At 37.4% G+C, this 15,098-nt stretch overlaps 1 protein-coding gene across 2 annotated transcripts in view; it reads left to right on the top strand.

Annotated features, from left to right (window-relative positions):
• The first annotated feature begins 341 nt into the window (after positions 1-341).
• The window catches only part of LOC103724153 (HEAT repeat-containing protein 6), a 30,902-nt gene continuing 16,145 nt past the window's right edge, over positions 342-15,098 (top strand). For both annotated transcript variants that reach the window (XM_008815324.4, XM_026800392.2), the window contains exons 1-13: positions 342-548; positions 655-747; positions 5,808-5,983; positions 6,495-6,768; positions 6,838-6,905; positions 6,986-7,055; positions 7,156-7,512; positions 9,400-9,479; positions 9,582-9,633; positions 10,020-10,173; positions 13,131-13,218; positions 13,528-13,630; positions 13,704-13,791. In XM_008815324.4, the coding sequence (XP_008813546.2) occupies positions 375-548; positions 655-747; positions 5,808-5,983; positions 6,495-6,768; positions 6,838-6,905; positions 6,986-7,055; positions 7,156-7,512; positions 9,400-9,479; positions 9,582-9,633; positions 10,020-10,173; positions 13,131-13,218; positions 13,528-13,630; positions 13,704-13,791 (1,777 nt within the window). In that variant the 5' untranslated portion in view covers positions 342-374. The remainder of the gene's footprint in view (positions 549-654; positions 748-5,807; positions 5,984-6,494; positions 6,769-6,837; positions 6,906-6,985; positions 7,056-7,155; positions 7,513-9,399; positions 9,480-9,581; positions 9,634-10,019; positions 10,174-13,130; positions 13,219-13,527; positions 13,631-13,703; positions 13,792-15,098) is intronic.

The raw sequence follows: 15,098 nt of genomic DNA, 5'->3' as shown, positions 1-15,098 counted from the left end.
TAGAAATTATACATAACTTTCCTATAAAAGTGGATGAGCAACCAAACATAAGTACTTTGAAAATTTGTCACTTTCCCGTGATCAACCAAACATGCCAAAAATACTTTCCTAGGCATCCTCTTCTTAGGAATTTGTTTTTCAGGAATCATATTCCTAAAAGGAAAAATGCTTCCCGCGAACCAAACGAGCCCTAATAGTCACACTCGGTGATCTTGTACAAGTTTCTTTGCTGCTGAAAAATAAAAACCTAAACACATACATGTCGTTCCGCCCGGTGGGCCGGGCCGGGCCCTCCGCCCAGCCCGACTAAAGCAACACCCATGTTAAAACCGCCACCAATGTCCCCAGCCCCTGGAAACCCGAGCGTTCCGGCGATGGCCTCGTCCTCGTCCGGCGTCCGTTCATGGCGGACGGCGTTCCTCACTCTCAGAGACGAAACCCTAACCTCGCCCCCTCCCCACACCCTCTTCGCTCTCCTCCGCGACCTCGTCCTCTCCCTGCCCTCCGATTCCTTGGTCGCCGCCGCCTCCGATCTGCCCCCTCACGAGGTACCAGAAATCCCTAATTTCTTATCCGGATTTGGTTTCCGTTCTTCTCTTCTGGTAGTTTTTGTGGTGGTTTTCCTCTAAAGGAGGTGTCTTTGGATGGTTTCAGGTCACTTCGGATGTGATGCTTCTGGCCGAATTGGCCTCGGCTGTTTCGGAGTGCCAAGGTGCCGCTGATACCTTGGTTCGTGTTTGTCATTTGGTAATCTTCGTACTTCTTATCTTCTTATGTTCAGCATTGTGCGTGTCTGTGTTTCTTTTTCCTTTCCTTGTTTTTAATTTGAAGATTTGAGTTCTTAATACTGAAATTAGTGCTGCTTTGGATGTAAATATATGTTTGTGCATGAATGGGGCGCACTATAAAGGACTATAATGGGTTCTTTCTAGTGTCATGCGTTTCCAATTCAGGTTTGTAGTGCGAAAAAGGAGGAAACCAACTATGAGAGTCTGGAAGTGTGAAATATGTTTAGATGGTTTGATGTAAAGCCTACCTTTTGAAATATTAGAGGCAAAAAGTGAGAAATATGAGTAAGAGAAGGTGGTTCTTGATGTTGAAGAGGAGTAAACTGGGTAGATGAAGATGAGCAGCCAAAGTGGAGTCTTGTAAAGAGTAGGATCTAGCCAGGAAGAATATGAAATATATTCAGGAAGACAAGGGCCTCTTGGGCTCCGGTTCAAGAAAGATGAGTTCTGATGCTATAGATAAGGTTAAACAGGAAATCTTAGTTAAGCATTGTTGAAATGGGATGGTCTTTATGTATGTTGTAATTGCGGTCATATGGTTATGAACTGTTGATCTGGAGGAGTTTTTCAAGTGCATGGTTTCGTTTTGCTTTGAGAGGTCTCAATGATTCTAACATCAGAAAGAGTTCAATGGAGACAGATGGCTACAAAATTGAATGATTATATCTTAAGTGCATTGACCTTCAGTAATATTATAGTACATCTAAAAGGCTTTGTCATTGAGCATGTAGTGCTGATGTACTGCTTTTAATGCTGGACCTGGCTTTGCCTTCAAGGAGGTGGTGGTGCTACCCTCCATTGTTGGAAGTAAACTGGTTTTTTCTTGTCCAAGGTTTCCTTTTGAAGACTTGATATCTTTAGGCTCTTGTAAGGTGGATTGACATATCTGAGAGGAGGATTGGCATAAGCATAGAGCAGCTACAAGAACAAAAGATTAGCATATGAAGTTGGAATTCTAGTAAAGAAACTACCAATTTTGGATGCCTTTTGCAAGAAGTTGGGAATGTTGTGTTTTGAGGAACCTCTGATGTTGTGTTTTGAGGGACTGGAGGTCTCCTTTTAATTTGCATATAGTTGTAACTCTTGCTGCAAGATTTGCACAAAAAAGTACTTGAGAAGCAAGCATGAGTGATGAGGAAGACAATCAAGTCACTTGAATAGTCTTTATTAGTTGCCTCACATGGATTAGTTGGATTCACGATTGGCCTGATTGGGGGTGTGATCACATGTCATATGTCATTGGTTTTAAATGGAGGTGTTGATGGATTATTGTTAAAAGGGCTTGGAAGAAAGGGGTACTTGATTGCTAGTTGTAGTTTATAACATTGGTTAAATTATAGGTAACAAAATTATTCAGGATGGTTTTTTGTTGATAAAAAGATGGACATGCTAATTTGGATGATAAGAATTCGGCCATTAGGTTATATGGAACAATTAGTAAGGTTAAACTTCAAAGGTTATGTTGCATAAAGATACATGGGGATGCTTAGGACTAACTGTAAGGCTCAGGTTTCAATTAGTACACCATTATCTATTTGAATTCTGAAAGGTGCTAAGTTGAGGACGGTTGGGTGATGTAATAGGTCCAACAAGGTAATGAATATTATTATTATTTTTTTAATAACAATTTACCTAAGATGCCATTTTTGTGTGAATGTCCATTTTTCATGTTCCCTTATGCATTTGGTCTCTGTATGTGTTGGAGGAGATTATTTGTCCCTTATGCATCTCCACACACATATCTTGATTTGAGGGGTAGTGTGATTGTGAGCATTAACTCTTGGAAATGTCGGCGGGGTGTATAATGCCATGTACATGTTCTGCTTTTGCATGAAAGCTTGGGACACCTACAGCTTTAACTTGTGTCTTGAAAAACAAAATTTTTTTTTTGAGAGATTTTGACCATCTCCTTAGACTGATTTGGTTGGACCGACCTCTGCATGCAACAACGGTGCTCGCAACAATCCCCATCTCCAAGAACACCGCCACTATCTTTGCCACCTTGTTTTCCACATTCTATACACCATCATCCACTCCTTGCTACTCTTCATGTCCTTTCCCGCCCCATCATATCAATCATCACTATTTTTCATATAAAATGCCCCTTATCCATCACACCATTCACCTCTCCTCGTCTTCTGTTACCCACCCGCTCCCCGCTTGGTGCGGCCTCAACCCGTCCATTGGTCTTCTTGGTCTCTCTTAGGTGGATTGGCAGGGAGGTGGATGATGGCATAAAGAAGAGGAAGAAGGAAGAGATTTGCAGTAAGGAGGAGAGAGGTGGAGACACTACTGGGGTGGGAGGATATAGTGGAAGAGGAGAATGGGGGAGGATTGGATACATAGCTCGCCCAACCGGATTGGTTGGTTAAGGAGAGTTTCTGAGAAAGGAGGTAAAGGAGGTTGGATCTCTTTGAAAATTTTTTCCTTCCTTTTCCTCATTTTCTAGGACACTTATAGTATTTGTAGGTATCCTGAGCTTTCCTTTGGAAGCTGGGTAGAATAAAACACTAGGGATGGGATCAATGAAATTTTTCTTTCTATACATGGTGGCATATGCCTTGCTGACATCTCCGTAAGGCAATGCTCACATTGCTGCTCATCTCAGGATATGGGCAAGGTGACAATGTGATTCTAGGCGAAGGGGCAAAATGATCTCCTTGACGTGTGTGGTGATCAAACGCTTAGGGACAAGCAAAAAATGGCCATTTATGCAAAATGGCATTTTTAGGTATATGTAAAATACCTATTATTATTTTTGATGCTCATGTTGTCACTCATCTTGTGATACGTACTTGGAGATGGTGTGATATTAAACAAAGGGCCAAAATGGTCTCTCAATGTGCTGCAGTCCGAATGCATGGGGGAAAAAATGGAAAGTGCGATTCATGCAAAATGACATCATCAGCATCATCGTCGTCATCATCATGTTTATCTTCATGAAAAAATAGTTTACCAGTTAAAAGATGTTTGAACTTTAACTATATGTTCCTTTAGAAGTTCGAAAATGTTAGAGAAAGATAAATGAGATCTAACCTTGATCCATGCTTGAGGTGCAAACATTACAATTTTAGTTAGTAAGTTTACATATTTATTTGGTCTTACCTACTTTGCCGGCTAAGAGAAGGTTATTAATGTTTCTAATAAATTTGATCTAGTTTTTTTACTATGATATTAAGCATGCCAATGTTGGCTACTATGACAGTGGGCAAGCCCATGTAGGTTAGGTGTTAGTGCACCCAATCTAGGGTGTTTCACCCAAATCTAGAGAGAGGTGGGGGGAGATATGGGGATTTCATCCTATTGGTGGCTGGAGGGTGGACATAGTGGAGTAGCCCATGGGGACGAAGGGTGATGAGGGCGACCAATGATGGTGGAGGTGTGCTCGATAATGTTGGTGTCAAGGCCAAGGCAGTCGACGACAATCGACAGGGGTGTATAAGAGGGGGAGGGAGGGGGATTGGGGATTTTAGTAGCTTACTGGTGGCTGGCAAAGAAGATGGGGGCGGTGGACATGGTAGAGGGGCATGTGGAAATCGAGAGCGTCGAGGTTGATTAGTGATGGTGGAGGTGTGCTTGGCGAGGTTGGCTTCAAGGCTGAGGCGATCGAGAGTGATAAGTGGGGGTTGATAAGAGAGAGACGGAGAGACAAGGAGATAAGAAAGTTGGGATGAAGATTGAGGTTGGGATGGAGGATGGGTCTTAGGGGTTGGTTTGGCTCGGATGAGCCGAGTTAGTACGTCCAAAACCGGGCAGAATCAATTGGTTTGGCCTGATTCAATCATGTGCACCCTTGCCTTGTTTGGAAAGCCCAAATCATCCCAATTTTGGGCTGGTTCGGTACGGTATACCCTAAATTGCCTGGTTTAGGGACAGTTCGACAATCCTTTCTTCATGCATTTGAATGAAAAGTGGCTCATGAATTTGGGGAACAATTGTGAATGATTGTTCCTATGGCACTCTAATGAGTTGTTAGATGAGATAAATCATACAATTGTACAAGTCAAACATCCAAAGTTGTGCAGGATTTGTTGATTAAATCTACCTTCTCCTCAAGATTTAAAAATCAAAAGCTGAGCTGTCTTTCGACCTCGGCAATAGCTCCAAATGAATCCGAAACTTCTAAGGGGTAGCTTTTGTAATAGTATTCAAATCAAAACATAGTCTATCTTTACTTTCTTTTTTTAGCAATATCAAAACGTAGTTTTCTCTAAAAAATATCAAAACATAAATCACAACATAAAATCTCAAGGACCACTGTTTAGTAAGAAAATTGATCTATATACATATCTTTTCTATTTTCTCCCTAAAATCCCACCTTCACTTAATAACCTCTGAGATTGAATGTATTTTTTCTTTGTCATAGTTATCGTTTTCCTAGTAACTATATATGTAGCCCATGGCTGGTATCCTGTAATGATATTCAACAATTGCTATTAATGTGCAATATATAATATGTATGATCCCCTTTTGTGATTTATTATCACTGCTCCTATAGGCATTATCCTGTTTTCTCAAGTGTTTGGTATATTTATTTATTAATTTATTCATATGCATTTATATGTTTTTTATATTAGAATGATGGAGACTCTGCTAACCATTTCATAGAAATGATGGAAGGGTTATGCATGTCAAACACTTGGGAAGGCACTTCCCAAACTTTGAGTAATAACTTCCTTCCAACTGAAAGAGTGATGCAACCACTGGGCTATTGTGCTGTCTGTTGTTCTGACATTGTTTATTGTGATATACTGCTGCTTTTTGCGATAAGTTCTCTTTTAACTTTTTCTGTTGCAAACTCTGGTTGGCCCAAAATCTTCTGTTACTTACTTTCTTTATTGCATGTTTCTGCCTTCTGATGTTCATTCTTCAATTTTTTCCTGCTCAAGTTTTGTTCTTTATTATCAAGAAAAGATAGATGGTTCATTGTTCATACACTGAATCTTTTCAATGTTTTCAGGGAGTTACTTTTTATATTACCTGCTAACTGTATTCCATTTCTGTTGGTATTATCTGCAGATACATGATGTTAGCTGCAGAATCCTCCGGGAGATTGATTCTGCGTCCTGTACTGTTATGCTGAGCTTTCTTCAAAAGACTGTGGAATGCTCACTAGGCATCTCTAGTACTCAGAGCATCATTTTGGAGAGCACTGCTAGAATGAAAGCCGTAACAGAGATTTTAGATGTTCTCAGGTAGCTAATTTTCATGATTTCGTGAATAGGTATTGGCCTTTTCATGTTTGGTGAGTGCTGCCTCGACAAATGCCTTAATTTCTGTAGGGAGTTGTAAACAATCACGACTTTTTCTAGCATATGATATATCTGATTTTGTTAGCTGAAGTGTGCAAAGCTTGGAGAACAAGGTTATTGATGCTACAGACAAAAATCCTTCTACCATGCTTCGAATAAAAATCTTCATGAAAGAAACTTCTGGAAGTCTAAGTTCTTTCTGTTAAGTTGTATGAGAAACTGCTAATGTTCAAACTTTAATTAGAATTACTGCAGCTGGGATTGATAAGAAAACACTGATTAAAACAGTTATGTGCTAATACTTCGAATTGTCACTGTATGGCATGCATAGCTTTTGCACTAGGAGTATACCTGCTAAATCATCTATTGAATGCATTAATTCTAGGTATGGATGGTATTCACATTTTTTTTCCTGAAATTACATGTGAATGACCCATTATCATTTTTTTTTCAGGTTTACTGTGAAGGCATGTGGAAGAAATAATTCATTATCACAAAGCACACAGTTAATCAGACTCCTTCTCAGTGTCATTGCATGCTTGCATTTTGAGCTAAATAATCTATTTCATTCAAATGGAACCAATACTCCTGCTGCCAATTCTGGAATTGGAGATTCAAAATGGAATGGCTTATGGGATATGCAAACCATTGCATTTTCCATGATAGGAGATGCTTTATCTCGAACAGGATCTTCCATGGAGGCGAATTTATGGCAGTCCGTGGTTGAAGTGAGTATATTTCTCTGTTTAAATTTGGTATCTATGTTAATCATTTTCTCACTTTTTTCCTCTAACCAGGTTTTAAGAAAACTGATGGATTTCTTGGCATCAAAGAACTTGATTGTTGAAAACAATGCCATGTCCAGGTACTTGTTTTTCGATTTTTTATGCTAATGTTCTTATAATAACTGTCAACCAGAAAGAGTTTTATTGTGTCGTTTTGCAGGTTTTACACCACTCTTTTTAATTGTCTGCATTTGGTTCTTTCAGAGCCAAAAGGTTCCCTTTCAGAGCATGTATGTCTATAGCTTCAGCTATATGAATTGACTTTAGAATCATACTTAAAATTTTGCTTTCTGAATATCTGATAATCAACATTCTTTATGAACATGGAAGGTGGCAGGTTTTGTGGCAACACTGCAGATGTTTTTTATGTATGGTCTTCCTAGTAGGTCTTCTTTGCCGCCTGCAACCACTGGTTCAAAGGACAAATCATTTAGTTCTCCAGATATGAAGTCTGGACAATTGGATTGCAGACAAAGTGAACATGGTCGTTATAGACCCCCTCACCTACGCAAAAGGGAGGGGACTAAGATTAATTTAGTGGATGCTCAAAGTTCTTCAGTTAGTGAGCCTTCAAAATACGGATTTGCATCATCTGATTCAGATCATAGTGATAGCGATGGGCTTGTGAAGGACGGTGACCGTTATCGAACCTCCAAAGTTAGATTAGCTGCAATTATTTGTATCCAGGTAATTGTCTTGTTGACATCTTGTCATCTTAATTTTCTGCCATTCTTAACTATATATCAGTAATATGATCTAGTGTTATTTTATAAGTGTGATTATGACTTATACTTAAGGACTTTAAAGCTGTTCATGTGCTCTTAGTTGCTATTTCTTTACCTAAAGGACATATGTAACAGGAAATTTAGCTATATTTTTGCTGTTTTAGTTGCTCAACATCAAGGCCAGTTAGCACCTCTATGAAACTTAGACCTTAGACCGAACTCTTTTGGTGTCTGGTTCATGGATCAAAGTTTCAACTGCAATTCGGCTTATTGACCCGTTATGCCATAAATCAATAAAATAAATAAATTACCATGTCGGCGAACTTATATGAGGAGGCTGTGCAAATGGACATCATGTCATTCTTTTTTGAATGTAATGATTATCATTCTTATCTGTTTTTTCCCCTTTTATTTGATGTTGTACAGGGGTGTAAAATATAACGATCATATGAGAGAGTCCAACTATTTTACAGGATATACATACCTAACAAAATCTTGCATTTGGTATCTTTTCTTTTTTGTCCATGTAAGTGTAAAATGTATCAGCACACACATTCAGAGAGCAAGAATGCCTCACTTTGAATGGGCTATATGTCCTCACAACCTTCATACAGATGCAATGATGTAAGAATTCTATCAGTGATGTGCTATAGGCATATGCATCTGCTTAAAATAATTTCTTGTATACACACACCAAACACAAAAAAAAATATGTACACATACTGTAGATATCCTAGCTTCCAACAAATGCAAATTTGATATTTGGAATAAGCTCTTATGGCCCTTGGCATGACCTGTTCATAACTTCACATTCAGCACTCTTTATTCTTACTTTTTCTGAATCGTAAGTATCAATGATCATGTTTTTAAAACATCATTGAGTAATGTTTTAGTGCCAGCTATCCTTTATTTATATTGCTTCGCTCCTCTACACCATTTTTTTCCCCTTCTTCACTTTTGCAACCATAGGTGCTAGCTAATTGAGGTAGGCTACAGTACACCAGAGCATAGTGGACTAGGTGCTGTTGCAGTGACACCTGAGGAGGTACAGGAGAGGCAAGCTGCAGGCACAACCTATGAGTTTTTTTTCCTTTCCAATCAAGATTTATAAGATATCCTAAACTTCTACATGTGTTCTGGGAATTTGATGCCCTAATTTCTTTGGTATCCTAATATTTGCTTCGTTTCAAAATTTGTCCATCTGAGTGTCATTAAAGAAGTGTATAATCTTAAACCAAGTTTTGTTATATGTTTAATGACAGAGAGGGGCATAAACTAGTTGATGACTGCTTTCTGACTTCTATCTCTGAGACAACCTTTACTGACTAAAATATTTCTTGAAGTTGTTAGCATTTCTTGCATTACATCAAAGTAATCTCAGTGAAATTTCTTGTTCTAAAATTACACGGTGGCTCATAATACATAATGAAGGTAAAAGTTCTTTGATTCACAAAATCTTTCAGCATATTGGAGATAATGAGTTCTAAATGTCTGTGAGTTAATTTATTCGCAAATAAGTCATGCTTGTGGGAATTGATGATGTAATTTTACTTATGGGTTCACTGGTTTTAGGTTTTAAGCAGATGCAGTCGTTTGTTTTAATATGAAGACCAGTTTGAAGGCTGTGAAATATCTAATGAATTGTACACCATTTGTGCTTAAATCTTTAGTATTGCCTACCTCATGTTGCACAAAAAAAGTCAGTAATGCAATTTAGATTTCATTGATCAAATGCTATCTATATCAACAATTAGCAAGCTTTGTGAGTTTACTTGTGGAAATTTTATATACAGTAATTATTGTGGAGAATGGTTGTGATTAACTTGTTTAACTGATTGCATCTGTGAAGGATCTGTGTCACGCTGATCCAAAGTGGCTCACTTCTCTCTGGACGCTACTTTTGCCTGAAAATGATGTACTACAGCAAAGGTAACTTTTGATTGTATCTCTGATATTGCTAGCTTTTTTTCCTGTGGCTTTTCATTTTAGTGACCATCTCCTAAATCGTAAGGTATTTGTTACTTCAAACAGGAAGTATCAAGCTACTCTCATGACATGCTTGATCTTTGATCCTGTAATAAAGGTAAGTTTTCTAGAATTTGAGTGCTTGTGGTTTCAATTATCCTTGATTTTGCTTTCTAGTGCTTCACATCTTCAACAGCTAAACCATGTTGTAGTTTGCATTTTTGTCCTGCAATATCAACAATTTGCTGGAAGCCAAGCCCAATTTTCTTTCTTAAGAATTCCATTTTGCAATAGCACAATAAATGCCTCCGTTTGGAGGCCTGCATCAGTTACCTTCTTTTGCTGATCTTGCCACTATATGTATGGTACATGAGCTGCCTAATATCACAAGACTTGGTGTTCATCATGCTTGTAATGCATTGATAATTCAATTCTCATCTTCTAATGTTTGGATTTTTTATCTTTATTCTGCATTTTTTGCTAACATATCTTCCTTCTATGCAGATACGGATAGAATCAGCGACAACAATAGCTGCTATGCTGGATAAACATTCATCAATATTGTTGCAAGTAGCAGAATATAGAGATTCTTCTAAATGTGGATCTTTTACTACACTATCTAGCTCCCTCGGTCAAAAGTTAATGCAATTACATACAGGTACTACATACTGACCTTTTGCTTTTTCCTGGATTAAGGAAATCTTTGAAATATTTTTCTGGATTATTTGTGGAAGTTTTTTCAAAGGAGAGCTAAGATGAGCTCGGGATTTTTAATATTCTCGAAACACTAAAGTGCTAGGTAGCTTCCAGTGTGGTAGCATTATAGTGGTTTCACGTGCAAATTAATACACACACACACATACATATAACCATGTATGTATAAAACCATAGCAATCAAGCATTATCTCTGGGGATGCCTTGAAAAGTCCTTATTCTCCAATCATACCAATTAAGACTTTGGCATTATTGCATCGTTTTTCAGATACTTCCATCCCAAATCCGTCCTATGCTAACTGTTGTCCTTTCCCTTCCTCAAACTTTATATATACATTCAAGCACCTTTCCTTGTCAAAGAGACCTCATGTAATTTGTTGCGCATGCGTGTGTAGTATACCAAATTGGTTCTCCATCAGTTCATCCTCGATGTAATTTTTACACTGCCTCAAATATGTCATCCCTTAGATGATCATTCTTATACCATGCATCCATCTCAACATTCTTATTTGTGCTTTGTTTATTTTGTTTGTTGGCCAAATATTACAAAGATTACGGCACTGGAGGCCTTATTACGATTTTAAAATGTCTTCCTTAACCTGCAGGGGAATGCATCGGTCGAAAAAGACCTAGAAGCACCTCTGCATTTCTTTTACCCAATTCCTATTAGATGTTTCCTCATTGATCTCTTTGTTAAGTTCCTTGATAACAACACAAATTACAATGTGATTTATCTTACATATCAATATTGACTTGGATTTCATTTTCATTTCCATTTTAATTAAAACTGTGTTCCATATTTTCTGTTTCACTCTACTAAGTTTATGCCCATGTATTTTAAGGCTTTCCTTTGTACCTTTACCTTAGCATTAAATTGTCTTCTTCTTGTGGACTGGTGCAGAATAATTGGTAGATAGTATGCACAATAGTGCGACTTCTAGGTGATAGGCAGTAAGTTCATTTATAACCAATGCGAAGTGATATGGGTTTAGTGCTGGTCCTTGGTTTAAGGACATGCATAACTGTAAATTTATGTCTCGTAAGACCTACTTCATGTCCTTGTCAATGGTCTGGTTACTCTGGTATGCATGTCCTTAACCTTTCAATGTGCCATTTTCTTCACACCTTCTGTCCTGATATATCATATGCTTTCTTAATATCTTTCCAGCTACCTAAGAAGACAGTCTCCATTGTGTACCTTATATACAATGATAAAACCAAATTAGTTATTGGGGATTGTCATCACTTTTCTTTTTTTTTTTAAACACCCTCCCCATAATCAACGTGTTTAAGTCATGACAGCTGGTGCAGTTTTATATGTTCCTTTTTTTCTTTTGGATGCGTATCATCTAACTCTCCTCAAGTCAGTAAACATTTTTTGCTCGTACATATCACTGTTTATGCAATCAACAAAATCAGCGTGCTTTCTCCCATTGTTTCCCAGATATAAGTGGTATTTCATTCTGTTCTACTGTTGTACTTTTGCATAGTCGTGGAGCTTTATTTGTCAATTAATTAAAAGAGAGACCAGCCAAATCCCTTTTTATGCTTTTCCAACACAACTTCTCTAGTAGAATTCTTATTTCTGGAAATAGTTTTTCAATCTTTCTTCAATCGCCCTGTCTTCCACCAAAATTCTATCATGACTTTTATTGGATCTAAATCTCGGATTTCCTCTCTTTGTCCTTGTTCAATTATTAATTTCATATATTTCTTCTTTTGTGTACCTAATATATTATATTGATTATCATTAGCTGTACACAAAGCCTTCCTAACTTGTTTCTTTTTGTATCTTAGTTTTTTCATACTTTTAAATTCTTCCAATATGTCCCATTGCTTAAGTTAAGCCTTATTTCCATAACTGCCGCTTGTTCCTTGCCAAGCCACAACCAACTATTTTTATATGTTGCCTGCTAGCCTCTGACTACACTGCTGTAGCAATTTTTTTTCTGAATACAATAGTCAGACTGTAATCCTACAGCCTACCTGGTTGAATTCTCAAGTAACAATTTCTATTGTTTAACATTATATCTTTAAAGGATGTATAAGTTTTTCCACCATCTATTTTTAAGCATTTAGCTTTCCATTTCTTTTCTTCATGCACCTAAGTATGCATCTAGAACCTACTATTCTATGTTGTGTAAGTTATGTTTTTTTTTTTCAATTTTTTGGTTTTTCTAATAGTTCCAGAAATGTTGTACAGTTAAAACTTTTTGCTTTATAATCCTGCCGCATATTCTAGTAGACATTTGATTAAAGTTGAATTCAGTGGCTCAGCCTACAGCCACAAGGTTCATGAGCATTTCTATAGTCTGCAGTCAACATAGTCAAAATTCACAGCACCATTTCTTTTAAAATCTTAATGAAATTTTGTTTCCTTTCTTTGGCAAAATTATATTTTATTTGAAGCATAGCTCTCCCAACCTGAGAGAGCAACTAGAGGCTGGTCATTCCAACCAGCAGAAGGTAGATGTTGTGTGGTTAGGCTTCCTCTTGGTATTGGCTTACAGTCTTTGCATGTCTCTCTCTTTCTTCTTCATAGGAAAAAAACAGTTCAAAACTTCAAATGATGAAATATAATTTGCTCTCATAATGCAAACCTCAGCTTCATATCCCATTCCAACATGTTTAACTTTTCCTTAGCAGATGTGCTCCTGGAGTTGTTTATCATTTTACACACACATATCCCCCCCCTTTTCTCTCACCCCAACCCGCCAAAAAAACAAACACACACACACACAACAAAAACTCTTTAACTAATTTAGAATATTGAATTTCATTCTTTAATATAAAATAATTAATGAGCATAGCTGTTCAGCACTGAGTTCTTTATTCCAGCTACAACATCTTTATTTAATTATGCATGCTCCACCACTTGACTTATTCATCTTTATATTGCAGGTTTATTGTGCTTAATGCAGCGTGAAACTCATAGTGGATTGCTTGCTTCACTGTTTAAAGCCCTCATGCTCCTGATATCTGCTACACCGTATGATTCAAACTCTGTATTTGATTTTCAAAATACATGCTCTTCCATTGTAATCACTAATTGTAATATACTCACACTGAATATTTCATATGATACGATGGAACTGTGGTAGCCCCCTTTTTCCCAGTCAGCAGCGTTTATGCTGACAAAGACACAAATTTCTTATACCCTTTGACATTTCTTGAGATCTTCTACCTTCTTCTTTTCTAAGACCTGCTTTTGTTTTTTTGCTGTTAAAATCTAAACTGTCAGTGCTGTTATTTATGGACTTTATTTTCCTTCTCTTTACTGGTTATGTTTAACAAACAGGTATTCTCGAATGCCTGGAGAGCTGTTGCCAACAGTTATTGCATCTCTGCGTGCTAGGATAATGGAGAACCTTGCATTAAAAAATGAAAATATTGGTCTTCTGGTTAGTTATGTTTGATTTTTCTGTCAGAAAATTCTCTATTATGTCACTTACGTATCTCATGCCTTTTTGGCAGCTTAGCGATCTTAGTTGCTTGGGTACAGCACTTTCTAAATCACCTCCTTCATTACATGTCTTAAAATTGCTTGAAGAAGGTGCTTCAGGTTAGCTTACCTTTTGAAATCATTACTGATGAAAATTCTCCATTGCAAAATTATTTTGGTGTTACTGCTGGATAACATTTGGTGCAATTAGACTGTTTAATATCTTTGTCACCAATATATGTTGTAATACTAGCTTTGTAGGCTTGTGATAATTTTAATTGCGTATGTAAGATTTTGCTATCCAATATGTGCCTATGCCATTTGCCTGGTTGTTTTTGCTGGGAGGAAGCTTAATAAAACCTCGACATTACAGTATTTTGTGACAAGTTTTTTGCAGGAACTTCTTCTGTTACATATCCGAAAATTAGATCTCTTTAATGGCCACTTCAGTTACAACGAATATAATATTTTGCTTCTCCAAGTTGCATTTATTTCCTGGATATACTTCTTTTTCCCTTTGAGCAGACTTTTCCCAAGTACATATCCTTCTTCAATAAGGTTTGTTCATAAAGGATTTAGGTGCTGGTGTGTACTTGTGAACCATTTTGTGTCAAGGTAGACATTTTACAAGGGATATTTGCCTCTTGATTTGCATAATTGACCCATTTATGGCTACAAGCCCTAGGACAACCATGCAACTGCCATAACCTGGTATGTTATGCTGCTGTATCATGTCAGTCAGTCCATGACCAGCGCAGGTTCAGCATGCGGTATTTTGGTTATTGTACTCCAAAACACATCAAACGAAAAAAGGGAGTGGGAACAGGAGTGCAGGATCAAGACTCTAGGCATGGTGCTAATGTGCTATTAATTTAGAGCTGCTCACAATTCAGATGGCTAGAGGAACAGGAATGGAAGTGCTTGTTTTGAACAGGCTAGGTACCATACCCTAGATATCACTATGAATTTAAGGGTTATCATTAGAAACTACAGTTTGAAGTTGCATACTTGCATCTGACTTGTTATTGTGGTGATGATGGAAACTGTTGAAATTGACAAACTGGTGGAGTAAGAATTATGGTATTGTTTGTTTCAAGTCTGGTATTGTCAGTTTCTAAAAGGTTCCAAAGGTTCCAAAATGAAAAATGAATTAGAAATGGTTCCCTCTTATATCTAGTCTGATGATTATTCTAACTTTTGTTTGCTTTGGTAGAGCTATTGTAGTTTGTTTACTTAAACGTTTGAAAGTTGCTTTAGTCATAGCCAAAATGACTTAACATGGGAATCTTAGTCATCTGTGGCAGCCTGTTTGCATGTACATATAATATTACTTGTGCAGTTGTCCTAATACAAGCCAATTCGAATACATATTGGTGGACTTCATAATTATACTGAGCATTTGGAATATGGTTTTTGTTACATAGAAG

This window comes from Phoenix dactylifera, chromosome 17 (assembly GCF_009389715.1).
Source record: "Phoenix dactylifera cultivar Barhee BC4 chromosome 17, palm_55x_up_171113_PBpolish2nd_filt_p, whole genome shotgun sequence".
In the NCBI taxonomy this organism is placed as follows: domain Eukaryota; kingdom Viridiplantae; phylum Streptophyta; class Magnoliopsida; order Arecales; family Arecaceae; genus Phoenix; species Phoenix dactylifera.
This window is presented reverse-complemented; position numbering and strand designations above follow the sequence as displayed.